This window comes from Triturus cristatus, chromosome 5_1 (assembly GCF_964204655.1).
Source record: "Triturus cristatus chromosome 5_1, aTriCri1.1, whole genome shotgun sequence".
NCBI lineage: Eukaryota > Metazoa > Chordata > Amphibia > Caudata > Salamandridae > Triturus > Triturus cristatus.
This window is the reverse complement of record NC_140587.1, coordinates 175,121,138-175,135,556: the sequence shown is the minus strand read 5'-3', so window position 1 is coordinate 175,135,556 and position 14,419 is coordinate 175,121,138. Positions and strand designations below refer to the sequence as shown.

At 44.3% G+C, this 14,419-nt stretch overlaps 2 protein-coding genes across 2 annotated transcripts in view; both read left to right on the top strand.

Annotated features, from left to right (window-relative positions):
- LOC146830582 (proteasome activator complex subunit 2-like) overlaps nt 1–14,419 on the top strand; it is a 183,631-nt gene that overhangs the window by 38,733 nt on the left and 130,479 nt on the right. The window contains exons 4-6 of the mRNA XM_085604783.1: nt 986–1,069; nt 1,171–1,213; nt 6,288–6,385. Coding sequence (XP_085460909.1) covers nt 986–1,069; nt 1,171–1,213; nt 6,288–6,385 — 225 coding nt within the window. The remainder of the gene's footprint in view (nt 1–985; nt 1,070–1,170; nt 1,214–6,287; nt 6,386–14,419) is intronic.
- LOC146830583 (uncharacterized) lies at nt 12,013–13,200 on the top strand. Its single transcript, XM_085605095.1, has one exon. It carries the CDS (start codon nt 12,013–12,015, stop codon nt 13,198–13,200), a length of 1,188 nt encoding a protein of 395 aa, XP_085461221.1.

Sequence of the window (14,419 nt, the reverse complement as noted above, 5' to 3'; positions counted from 1 at the left end):
TGACCCGTTGACACATGCTGTGGTGTGTGGAAACAAAATGTGAATAATGCTTGAACATAACACTGGATGAAGAGGGCTAACCAAAAGTCTATATGTATTTTTTTTATTATGATTTTTGGGGGGAAACGTGAGACAGCTAAAGTAGTAGTATGGCCATTCAAAAAAAGCTCATTGTAACTGCTCCGCATTTTTTTTATTCTTGATGAATAATTTTTGTTTGGATGCTCTGAGTAAACCCAAAAGCTTATTGATAAAAACAAAATCACGTTTACATTTTTCTCTCATTAAGCCTACATTGTGAAAAAAGAAACTTTGAGGACCAAAAGCATCAGTTAAAGAGCCTTTTAACTGTGTCTGTTTTCTATTTTACAAACTGCTGGAAGACCTTTACTTTCTCAGAGTGCTTATATGTCTTCATACCATTCCTTTTGTGGGATTGGGACTACTCGGGGACAGCCAGTACAAAAATCACAATCCTTATTCTCGCCCTAAATCCCTGTTAGACTTGGGCATAGATTTTTTTCTTATTGTTGGCTTAGCCTTAAATGTTAATCCTTGTCTTGAAGTGCAACGTTTAGAAGTATTGGATGAACTAACAAAAACGGCATAGAGGTTGTATTTTACTGCCATTCTATGACTGCCTTTCATAATTGAATTCAAGCATGTATATAAGTTGAGGTGAGCAAATTAATGTTCCTTTGTTTAAACTTATAGCTGATGTCTGTGTTAATATTGTGGTTTGTGTTCATGGAATATTGTAAGACCTGATTTATAGACTCTTTAGAAGTTAAGAAATCGTCACTATTTTTCTTATTGTATCTGGTCATGTTTCTAGGACAGGGCTTCACACACACTGACCTGTGTGTGCCCCCTGTTGTGATGTCACCACATTGTGATTGCTGGTGTTGGTGCTCTCCTCACCTCTGCATCACATGTATTTGTGTTAACAATGAATCTGTTTGTACTGATCAGTGTTTGTTTTCAGGAGGACGCTCTGAATATTTCTGACCTAACATTAATTCATGCGGAATTGGATATTCCTATTCCAGACCCTCCTCCAAAAGATGAGGTGAGCAAACTTGAGTGATCATACCATGTGCAGTGCGTCTAATCTATCCATACCTACCTTGATAGATCCCTGACAGTCTCTCATTACCTATTTCCATCTAGGGATCCACTAAGATGGAAACGGATAAGGAGGAGAAGAAAGAGAGTAAGAAGGTTTTTCTTCTTGGTAGCATCAGTAACATAAAGCAGGGACCCATATGAGGCCATTGGTTGATTGTTCGTGGCTGAAAACAAAGCACAGTATTATGCACATATTTAAATTATAGCCATAATTAGAATTTGGTTTTCACTTTTTTTTTCTGCTTGTCGGAAAATAAAGGTAAGTGGCTCAGAGAGGGAACTCTCTTTGGTGTCTATGGCTTGTTTTTAAGCATTCCTTTTCCCCACCTTGGACGCCCACAACTTCGTAGGCATAAATATTCTACAGAGGGGGTTTTCAGATCACTTATTTATAATTCTATACTTTTAAGTCAACAGCGAAAGGCCACAGAGCATGTGGAGATTAAATGCATGGTAGCTGGCACACAATGATTTCAATGCAGCCCTAAGACGGGATGCAGACAACTTTTTTGCACTTAATACCAATTCGGTACAATCTGCAGCCACCCTGTGGGAGCCTTCAAGGTCGTGATTAGGAGTAGGTCCATGACTTGTGTTTGAGACCAGAAGAGGCTCAGGGACGCCACCATCGTAGAGTTGGAGGTAGAAATTGCCCAGGTCATTTCACAAGATCCAAAGCTGAGGGCAGACCGACCAAATAGCGGAAGCATTGTTAAAACATGCACAACTGCATAACTTCATGGGCCCAGCCACAGGGCTTTGGATGGCTTCGCAGCGATGGATGTGAGACAGGTGATATTCCTGGCAAACTACTTCACTGGCTACTAAGAAACAGTCCCCCACGCTCATTCCTAACCTGAAGGCCCAGGGGGTTATGATATGATGACTGCGAAAGACCTTCCTGAAACATTTGCAACTTACTACAGAGCGTTAAAAGCTCTGCCCCCTCCCCAGATCAAGCAAGCAAATCCCCCTACTCACAGATCTCTACGTGCAACAACCATAACCAAAGCAGCCCAGATTCGACTTGAACTAGGCTTATTAAATTATGAAATTTCTGGCACAGGATTGTATTTAAATCTGTGCCACAAACTGAGACAAGCAGACACAGGCTCATTGGAGTCTTTAATTTGGTTGGACATTTCCCAGAAAAACCCACGCGGCTCTTATAGCCGTCTTTTTAGGATTCAATACAAGAACTGTCTGCGGGTGCTCTATGGGACCTTAACCCCAGTAGGTCAGCATTTAAAACTAGCATTAAGAAATGTATTCGAACAAGGTCCCTACTTATTGACAAAGCTCACTTTGCCAAACGCAGACACGCGTGGGCCACAATGAGTTCGTATGGTCGCCTATCCCCCGCTTCCTACTTATCCTGTACCTATTCCTTGCACCTAAAAATTAGTTTTATGGCTGTCAGACTGGGCGAATGGCAATTTTTAAACGACATGCCCGCCTGGCGCCGTCTGTCAGCGGGAGTAATGTGCAGAGGGTGCGGTACGACTCCTGAAACCCTGGTTCACATAGTATGCCTTTGTCCCACTTTTATGTCACAACGTAGACGTAAATTGAAATCTGAGTGGAACAGGCTGGGAATCCGGTCGTGTAGACAAGCAATTATTGCAGCATTAATACCAGATAACATAGCTCTAAATATTGCTTTAACAATCTTCATACGACATGCATACCGCACCTTCAGATAGCGTAATGGCAAGCCATTCCCGTTACTATCTTTTTAGGAGCTATTCCGTATCACACTGCAACCCTTTTTATGTTGCTAAAATTGATCCTATTTGACTACACTGTATATTCTGCTGTTACTTTACAAAACATTGGATTGCATTTATGGCTGATTGTTAAGACCCGAAATCGAATGCATTTTATATGTCACTGTCATTGTTGTTTGCACATTCTGCTTTTTATTATTCACTCATCAGTGAAGTTTTTAAAGTAATTTGAAGATTTTAATAATTATTGTCCCATGTATTGTTGCTGTAATTTCAAGGTGTTCTTTTAAGGTTATTTTTATATCCAAATAAAGCATTCTTATAAAAAATAAATACATAAAACCATAACCAAAGGAACGAGAGACTGAAGGCTCCGACTTCTGAGGAAGAGGTTAGGGCTATAATCTGAGGCCTAAATTCTGGGAAGACTTTCAGCTTCAACTGGTTCCTGGTAGAATTCGACAAGAAATTTGCCTCATTAGTGGACCCCCACGTGCTGTTGTTTCTCACCAAACGTGGGCTACCACTCTGGACCCAGACTCTCACAGACCTATATATATGTTCAAAATATTTCCAAGGTTATTGCAGGTCTGCTTGCACCAGTTGTCCATACTCTGATCCACAAGGACCCAGAACTTCATGCCAGAACAAGGCACCCAATGCTGCATCATGCATGTGCCTACAACTGGCGCTGCACAAATATTGGACTGCAGAAGGCCCTGTACTTGATTTCGAAAAAATGTTTAATTCGATTGACTTTGTACCCAAGTTGGCACAGCTCTGGGCCACATGTAAGTCCCTTGTAAAAGGTACCCCTGGTACCAAGGGCCTTGTGACCAGAGAGGGCCTCTGAGGACTGCATCATGTACAGTACCACCCTTAGAGACCCTGCCCCTTAACACACCTGCAATGCCCTGGCAGGCTGCGTGTTGTGGTGCAGACCAAACTGAAGTCAACATGGCACACATCCCTGGGTGCCATGCCCACCAACACTGCCTGTGGCACTGGTAAGTCACCCCATTAGCAGGCCTTAGTCCTAAATGCAGGGTGCACCATACCCAGGTGAGGGTATAGCCACAGGAGCAATATGCCCCTACAGTGTCTGTGCTATTCACTGTCATTGTAAGTACAGTGGAGCGATTTTGAGTGCATGGGCTGGGAGTTAGTCAACACGAACTCCACAGCTCCATGATGCCTTTATTGAAATCTGGGAAGTTTGGTATCAAACTTCCCAGCACATTAAAACCACAATAATGCCAATGTGGGATTTAATGAAAAATGCACTTCGAGGTCATCTTAGCGATGCCCCCTGAAAAACGACCTACCCTGGTGTGGGCTCTGACTGACTCCCAGCCATCTGCCACCACCAGACAGGTTTCTGGATCCCTGGGTAGAGTCTGGAAACAAAGCACATCCTTGGCAGAGGTGTCATGCCTCCTCCCCCAGGATGGGCAGTGTTCACAAAGAGGGAGCATCAAAGGCATGCCAACCCCACTGCTCAGGTGGAAGAGGCAAAGTGAAGGCCATCTCTCAGTCCCCGCCATCTTGAAGATAAGGAGACCCCTCCAATCAGAAGAGGCCTTTGCCCCCACTCCCACTGGAGGGTGGCTTATTAGGTGATTTAGACACCCCAGGGAAGGGACCCATTGGTCCCAACCTTCACAACCCTGCAACACCCCTAAATCTAGTAATTAGGGGCACCCCCTGAACCTTGCCTCTTCTGATTCGACGTGACAAGAAGTACCGAACAGCTGTGCTGCAGAAGAGGAGGAAGACGACAACTGCTTTGCTTTCAGCCCTACCGGCCTGTCTCCTGCTCTGAAACCCATGCAAGCTGAACCCGGTGTGTTCTACAGCCAGCAGCATCCAAGAACCCTGGTGACCTGCCCTGTCTTCCTAGAGAACTCTGATCTCCTGTGGACACCTGATTTGTCCAACATCAACCCAAGCCAGGACTCCAGAGCCAGCCAGATTTGCGAGTCCTCATCACTCTGCACCCTACACCCAAGGCCCAAGTTCGAGTGGCCCAACACCCTAGTGAGGTCCCCCCGGCGATCCTGATCTGTGTTCCAGCGTTGGATCCCGACACGAAAGACACACCTGCACCCTGAGTCCTGTGGTGCCCAACCAACGGTGTCCTGGTGTCCAGGAACTCTTCAAATTCATCCCCCAGTCATTGTTTTCCTTCGAGTCTTCTGGCTCCAGCCTACAGTCCTTTTCCTCAACCGACATCATCCATAGGAAAGCATTGGGCTGACATCTCCTGAGCACCCGGCTGCCCTTGCGCCGCTAGTGGTGTGGATGTGGTGCTAACCTGGGACCCTCTTTGCCCTTACCTTAACCCCAGGAGCTTGCCTCCCAAGACTGAGTACCTGCCCAGTAGCAGCCACCAGCCGAGGTGCCAAATTGGCTAACATTGGCACCCAGCTGCTCTAGTGTCGCTGGTGGTGCCCCTTGAGTGCCAATCTGAACCTTGGTTCTAACCCCCACCCCTTCAAAACTCCAATCCTAAAACCATTTATTTACCTGTAAACCTAACGCTTCGCTTTTCACCATAGGATTGTATGGTGGGTTTTCTCAGAAAAATCTTTTAAGTGTTGAACTGTCTTGTACTGCAACAACAGTAGCTTAGTGCCTTTAAAAGAGTTACCCTGTTTACTGATGTCCTGCGTCGCTTAAACTGTGTTAGGACTTTGTTTCATGCCAAACTAGAAAAGTAATCTGAAAGTAATTACAAGTGCCTTTGAACAATTTACAAATCGTTTTCTCAATATTCTCTGAATATTTCTACAAAACCAGTGTTCACTGTATTTTGAAAAGTATACCTTACCTGCTACCGAGTAAATCTTGGTTCTAGAAATAAAACCACAAAATAAGTACTTTTTGTACAAACCATTGGTCTGGATTCAGTATTTGAGTGTGTGACATCATTTCTTGCCTGAGTGTGTACAACAAATGCTTAACACTACCCCCTGATAAGCCTGAATGCTCAACCACACTACCACAAGAGTAAGGTATTATCTACTTTACCTCTGCTATAACTTTGGGGATCTACTGGACTCGGTGCGCACTATACCTCAATTTTGTATAGTGCATACAGAGCCAGTTTCCTACATATGCTATTCCTCTTTTTTCCCGTTATATGAATGGGGTCACGAGAGGTAGCAGTAGCCGCTCTGTGCTAGCACTGACTCAGCCTATGCTACCCCTAGTCCCAAATCATGAAGGCAGCAGCAAGAGAAAAGGAGGGCTCTCGGAGGCCCAGGCTTTGAGGAGCCAGCCCTATCTGTTAAGGAAGGTGATGTAGGATGCCATAGAGCACAAGATCTTGCTGCCACTAGCATTTTGTTATGTTGGTGTCCATGTATTGATATTTACCTTTACAGGTCACATTCCTACCTGATGTATCTTCCATCTTCTTGTCCTCCGTAGCTCCCAAGTGTGGGTTCCTGAAGGGAAATGAGCAGATCCTGAGCCTGCTGAATCGTGTAAAGCCGGAGGTGCGCATCCTAAAGGAGAAGTGCATTCTGGTAAGGAGACTTTATGTACATAGGTCAGGGTTCTGGCTAGGAAAGCTTCTCCTAGCAGGGATGGGAGGCACCCAAGAAAACAATATTACACTCTGCATGCTTAGGTTCAAGCAGACAATGTGAAATCTTTCCAGGGCAGAGCAAGCTTCTCATCATCAAGGTGGACTTGTGCCATGAAGAAAGTCCACCTGACAAGGCGAGCTTCCTTTCTGCAGCAAGAACTGCCCTCTCCTTGACAAGGCAAACCTCCGCCAAGCTGTGGGAGAACCTTTCTATCAGAGTGTGCTTCCTACCAGGAGGAAGAGCTTGCTCTTGACAGAATAAGGCAAGCTTGCTCCTTGCACTTCAGTGTCATAAACCCCATGCAGTCAGAGGCTTTGGCATTGTCCTGTCACTGCTACAGGACTCCAGCAGTGTGATCTAGTCCTCAGCAGTCTATGAATACTCTAAAAGGCTATTCTAATAGTCAGGGCTTTAAGTGGGATGAAAAAACTGGGGGAGGCTCCCACAGGAGCGTGACCGATGTAATTGAGGGTGTGGCTTAAATCACTTAAGCTAAAAATCTGTGCTCAGCATAGTGTACTGCCCCAATGGTATTTTGCTGCTTCTGTCCATTCAGCAAGATATAAAATACAACAAGTAACATTACACCTACAACAAGCCCAAACTATTGGCTTTTTCAATGGTTGTAAGTTGTATAAGATAAATAAGCAGCAACTATGACTTCGTTGTATATAATATTGAAAATGCTTCCGTTCTTGTGGGCCAGGTTGTGGCTAAGGCGAGAGCTGCCAACTTTTAGCTGAGAAAGCAGGTTCGAGCCCCACGTCGGCTCAACATCCTGTGATTTAAAACATGAATATGTCTTTGTGTAAGGTGCTCATGTTTGCGCTATATAAAACTAAACCAGCATCTGCAATGCAATAGGTCTCGCATTTGCAAGAGTTTGAGCTATTGGCATTGGCATCAGAGAACCACTTTCTGAGAGGGTTGGTTTCTCTCCCTCTCTCCACTCCCCTGCTACCGCCACGTATGGATCTGGGCAAAAATCCCATCAGGCACATCGCAAGATTACGTCCACTGCTATTTTGGGTCCGCCTGGCTAGATACGCTGACGCCTTGGATGAGATCATCAAGCTAAACACAGGTACCAAGATTAAATGGCTTTTTAACCTGAAGCGTTTGGTGACTGATATTGGCTATGGTGGGGAATGGCTTAACCAGACCCCACCGCCAAAGCAAGTCATCAAAAAAGCATACTGGGCCTGGGTAAAGGGAGAGGAAGCAAGAAACCCTAAGAGAGGTTCCCTCACTAACTTGTTCCTTGAGCATAAGCTGGTGGCAAAATCTGAGCAATACCTTGATTACACCAATGCCCCCGCGATAGAACGCTCTATATGAAGTTTAGGTTCGGGTCCCTCCCACTCAACTCCTGGGTTGCAGGGTGGAAAGGTCAGCCTTTGACACCTGCTGACTGCCCTGGGTGCCCTACCCCTAATGAAACCATCCCCCATTTCCTCTTTGCATGCCCAATGTATAGGGCGGCCAGGAGGAAGTGGCTCAGACCCATCTGCAGGAATCTGGGGTTATCGAATAAAGTGATACAACAATAACAAGCTATTGGCATTGTTAAATGACAATTCCTTTTATTTATGTTTTGGTTTTTAAAACATAAATAAATGGCATTGTCATTTACAATGCCAATAGCTTAAACTCTTGCAAATGCGAGACCTATTGCATTCCAAATGCTTGAAGACATCGCTCAGTTGGCACCTTCTGTCTCCCATGGCCCCCGAAGAGCTCCCCGTTTGCTACGAGTTAAATAAGCAATCCTAGCTGCCCACGAGAGACCCACCTGCAGTAAGAGAAAGTCATTAAAAAAATAGTACTTACAGACTAAAGAAGACCTACTGTGTAACAACCGATGTAAAAGGGCACGTCCTCATGGGAGGTACTAAGGAGGGACTAACAAGCCTAATAATGAATCAGAAGCCATCATTTACGAAGGACAATGACACAAGCCAATGAACAACATGGGCGGAGAGTGGGCGGGGCTTCAAGTACATAATACAATACAGCATGGCTGACAGAGCAGCGCTGTCCAGTCACCACCTAAAAATTACTCTTTAAAGTCACATCAGAAGTATCAAATCCCCCCGCCCCCCCTTTTTACCTTTAGACCCTTCCCGGCACCTGCTTTTAAGAACTGATGGTCCCACTTAAAGCCCTGCTTATAGTCCCAGGTCACATTGTAGAAAGAGTGCGTAGTGCCTTGAAGCCAATTAAAAACTCTTAGAGACATATTTTTCAACAAAATCTTTTATTCTTAGAAAACAAATCTTTTAGGTGATATTTCAGTGGTGATCCAGCGGGTTACCAATCTCAGGCACTCAAACATAAAATACTCACCTGGGCCCATAAACACACATTCACATAGGCTAGTAAATACCTCTTGGGGTCAATTTGTATAGATGCTTTATGAGATTGTTTACCTGTCAATATTTTAACTAATCTTCACTGATCAATAAGTTCTTTACTCTGGTCAATGGACCTATTAGTTGTAATTTAGTTTATGGCGATATGACATAAAGTTTATATTTCTTACTTGTTTTATCTAGTTAAGTTCATGTGAGCCAAAATCAATAATACAGTATGAACTCAGTTTCTCCGAGGAAAGAAAGTCAATTAATTTATTAATCAGTCGCCTATATTAAAACAAAGTTTCTCAATAACAATACTCAAGAAAAAGAGGATAGAGAGAGCAGTACAAATTACATACTACACAGAAGTATATTTACCTAGAATGGTGTGGAAACCAACCCCTTGGCCAAGGAAATTGGAAGGGTCCCCTGAGACAGCTCAGGTGACAAAGACTTCAGGACAGGTCAGATGACCTCTTCTAGATCCGACGCCTGCGTCGCACCCCCCTTTGACACTATCTTCCTCCTCGATTCTTCCGCGATAATCTTCTAATTAATTTGCTCAAATTCAAAGTCTGCAATATCGATTCTTCTTCAGCATTCGTTCAGCTCTCGGACAGCATCCCCGCATCTCAGGATCACGAGTTGTGTCAAACTAACTAAACTACCTCAATTATACCTTTCCAATGGCATGTACCACCTCTAAATGTTTCAACTTCATGGAACCCCTAATTCTGATTGGACAAGCAAGGGGGGATGATCAGCACACCATGCTAAGTTTTAATAATTTTCTTTGGCTCTTTGTTTAATGTTCCCGCCCCTTAATTCTTATTCCCAAGCTTTATTTCCCACCCGTATTCGCATCTTTATCAGGGAAAAAGTAAACCTATGACATTCATCTCTTCAACGTGCAGGATGTCCATCAGGTTCCCAGGACATGTAGCGAAGATGGCCTTTGATGGGTTTCAAGAAACAACATCATGGCTTCTGTCTTGTTATTACTGCGCCTGCGTGAAAGTCACGTGTGGTACAGGCTTCAGTCCTGCCCGAAGGCCCAAATACGAACTAATAAAGAGGTCAAAGAAAAACAAATTAAAATCAAAATAAAATGATTTCGCTGTATACCACCTATCTCTACTGTAATCCCATTTACTTATAATAACTCTCCCCGCATTAGCATTTAGTAAATAGCTTGTTTTAGTTTTAGCGAAGCAGATGCTTAGCTTGTGCGCTATATAAATGCTGTGATTGATTGATTGATTGAAGCTGCCATTTTAAATGCGATTGCGCAGGTGCGAGTCTTTGCTCCATCAATCCCCTCTCTGATGGCATTTGTGCCATCACAAAATTACCCATCACCTAACCAGATGTCAACTTTAGCACATCTCGATTCCCTTTTCAGTCTTCATTTCCTTCTTCATTTTTTTAATTGTTTTTTATTGGTTTTAACATTAATAGGTCACTTGCAATTATGAATGATATCAGGTACATCTCATGATACACAGAAATCCTCAGGGAAAGGTATCCTTTACAATCAGGGTGCATTCAATCATCGCATGTCTGTGCATTGCAGTTCCATTTCTGTTGACGGGGAAACACATAGGTCACCTTAATAAGCATTCCATTTGCCCCACTTTTTGTCCCATTTCTTAAGGCACCCCCTCGCTTTGAACACCTCTGTTCGAGGCATGTGAGCTGCTGAATTTATAAGTTAGCATAGATCGCCGCCTAGTGTTGGGTCCGGATGGTTGCACTTTGTTGTTGTCCTGGAAGAGTCTTTTTGTAGTATCGCGATAGCGGACTCCTCCCCTGGACCACAGTGCGCATGTGCATCCTCCTCCATCTTCAGATTGTTTTTTTCCGCCATTGGGTTCGGATGTGTTACGATTACTTCGGATCGAAGTTAGATTAGATTTAGTCAAAACAACTTTTACTCAACGGTATTGTCTACGCTCGGTACCCTTTAACTTATTAGAATCAGTTTCCAAGACTTTTTTGTCGAATCGGGCCTTTGGGCCTTCTCGACGCCACGTGGTCCAGTAGTTCATGGAACGGACCCCATTTAAAAAATGCCCTCAATGTGGGTCTAACTTCCCACATAGTGATCATCATACAGTCTGAAATAGGTGCCTTTCTCCGGATCATCGAGAAGAGGATTGCTCAGCCTGCGCACAGTTCCGATCAAAGAAAACTATCCGGAACAGAAGAGCAATTCGAGAAAGCATGCAGATATCTGTACCTGATCCTGAAGACATCTTTGAGGGCGACGCAGAAAGCGTGTTTTCAGAAGCAGACGATTCAGATGATCTCCAGATTGTGACGGTGGAGGATCAATCCGAATCAGACGATCCACTCACACCAGGTCAACACGTGAGTACAAGCCCCGTCCCTCGACCCGAGAATAAAGCCAAGGTCAAGACATCGCCAACCGGCCTTCGTCAAGACCAGCATAAGCGTTCGGAAGCCCCACCATCGAGTCCGGCTCCGAATAAATCACCGAAACCAAACAAAAGTTCGGAAGCCCCGCTACAAAGCTCGGCTCCGAAAAAGACTGTAAAATCAACTAGTGACTCGGTGCCGACAAAACCACACCTTGACACTAAAAATACCTCAACCTCGACACCGAAAAAATATACGGAACCGAGGCAAACGGCCGGCACCAGTGGCACTGAGCCGAAAAAGAGAATCGTCGAACCGAAAGCCCTTAAGGTCGACCCGAAGCCAATAAAAACTAAGGCTATCGAGGAAAAGGGTTCCGACCCGAAAAGTCGAGAACCGAAAGACACTAGTAAAAAGACTATCCAAACAAAGGCTATCCAACCGAAAAACACGGAGCCGAAAACGATTCGACCGAAAACGGTCGAACCGAAACAAAAGATCGTTGAACCAAAACCCGTCGATCCGAAAAAAGGAAATAAAGACATTCCTTCGAAGCCGAACAGTTCCAGCTCCAAAATTTCGGTGCCAAAACGTCAAAAAATATAAGAAACTCTATTTTTCCCGGATTCTATTGATCCAAATCAATACAGGCTATCTATAGACCCACAAACGGGTCATATAATAGCACATAAGAGGAAATTGGACACTGAAACACCACCTCCAGTTCCTAGCAAGAAAAAGGACTCTGCTACATATCCTTCTACACCTCTTATTCCCTCTCAGCCTTCTTCTCCCCCCTTACCACACACACCTCCACAAGACACACATATGGAGGAAGAACAAATTATTCCTCCACAAGAGACACCTATAGAGGAAGATCAGGAAATACCTCAAGATGAGGAAGATTATTACATAGACCCTGATGATGAAGAGGCCCAAGATGATTGGCAAGACCCAGATTATGGGGACGAACCATCAAACATGCCTACACCATTGCCATACCCAACTAAACCTTCTCCACCTGACGACACCATAGCCTTCCAACAACTAGTTGATAGAGCAGCTACATTTTTTAAAGTAGACATGCATACTGACCCGGTGGAGGAAGATTTCCTATTTAATACTTTTAGTACAGTAGAGAAATCAGTACGCACTTTACCCATGCTCAAGGGGATGGTAAAACATACTCCTGACATATTTAAGGACCCGGTGAGACCGAGAATACTCGACCCAAGGATAGAGAGAAAATATAGGCCTGCTCCTTCAGACCCAACCTACATCAAAGGGCAACTACCATTAGATTCCTTAGTGGTAGCAAATGCTAGGAAGAGAGCAAATTCCCAGACATCAGGGGAAGCACCACCACCTGATAAGGAGTCAAAGCTGTTAGATGCATCAGGCAAAAGGGTAGCCTCTCAAGCAGCAAATTCATGGAGGATAGCAAATACACAAGCGCTACTAGCAAGATACGATAGAGCGCATTATGATCAATTAGAACAACTCATACAACATCTTCCAGAACCCTATAATAATCAAGCACATGATTTAATACAGGAAGGTAAAGTGATAACAAATGCATCAATTAAGTGTGCATTAGATGCGGCAGACACGGCGTTAAGAGCCATTAACACCAGTGTACTGCTTCGCAGGCATGCATGGCTGCGTATTTCAGGCTTCAAACCAGAAGTGCAGAACACCATTTTAAACCAGCCTTTGAACCAAGATGCACTATTTGGCCCACAAATAGATAACATCTTAGAAAAAATGAAAAAAGACACCGATATTGCAAAGTCAATGGGAGCTTTGCAGTTCCAGTCTAATCGAAGTTCTTTTCGTCGCTCCTCTTTTAGAAGAGCAGGCAGAGGTCACACAACACAAACCGGGAACAGCTACACCTCTCCCACACAAAATAATTTTGGTAGAGGTTACGGTAGGGGGAACTATAGAGGAAATAATACCAAGGGTAGAGGACGTAGAGGTAACAATACCCGACCCTCCTCTACCTCCCACCAGTGACTCTCACACACTACCCCCAGACCACATAACACCAGTCGGGGGCAGATTATCACAGTTCCTACCGGTCTGGGAATCCATCACCACAGACCAGTGGGTAATACAAATTATCCAATATGGCTATTGCCTAGAACTAACTTCTACTCCACCCAACATACCACCCAAACACCGACCAATATCAAAAGAAAACACCACACTACTTCTGCAAGAAGTAAAGTCAATGCTAGAAAAGAATGCAATAGAACAGGTACCATTGCAACAACAAGGGACAGGAGTATACTCACTATACTTCCTTATCCCCAAAAAAGACGGGTCTCTCAGACCAATATTAGACCTCAGACCCCTCAACGCATACATACCCTCGGATCACTTCCATATGGTCACGCTGCAACAAATACTCCCATTATTACAGCAAGGAGATTTTCTAGCTACGCTAGACCTCAAACACGCATACTTCCACATTCCAATACATCCAGCACACAGGAAATATCTCAGATTCACAGTGTAAGGCAAACATTATCAATTCAAAGTACTACCCTTCGGAGTCACAACAGCACCAAGGGTATTTACCAAGTGCTTGGCAGTGGTAGCAGCACACCTCAGAAGGCAACACATACATTTGTACCCCTATCTGGACGATTGGCTAATAAAGGCAAACACATACAAACCGTGTGCAAGCCATATCAACAGGACTATTCACCTCTTACACGATCTAGGGTTTACTATAAATTACCTCAAATCCCATCTACAACCCTCCCACGTACAACAGTACTTAGGAGCAACAATAGACACAACCAAAGCCAGAGCTTACCCAAACCCAGTCAGGATTGCGAATATGAAATCACTACTACAAAGATTTCAACCACAACACTCACTCACAGCCAGAGTGTTTATGCAGCTGATAGGCATGATGGCCTCATGCATATTTATAGTTCCATATGCTCGTCTGCAAATGCGTCCCCTTCAAGAGTGCCTAGCACGTCAGTGGAACCAAGCTCAGGGACAATTAAACAACCTAGTGTTGGTAGACAGTCGCACGCATCACTCTCTGCAGTGGTGGAACACAAACAACATTTCCAAGGGGCGACTGTTCCAAGAGCCAGTTCCACAGATTTAGTTAACAGCAGACGCATCACAGACGGGGTGGGGAGCCCATCTACTTCAACATACTGTTCAAGGACTTTGGTCACAGGAACAAAAGCAATTCCATATCAATTGTCTA

Coding starts and splice junctions, on each gene's coding strand:
- LOC146830583 (XM_085605095.1), top strand. CDS start 12,013: ATGGAGGAAGAACAAATTATTCCTCCACAAGAGACACCTATAGAGGAA.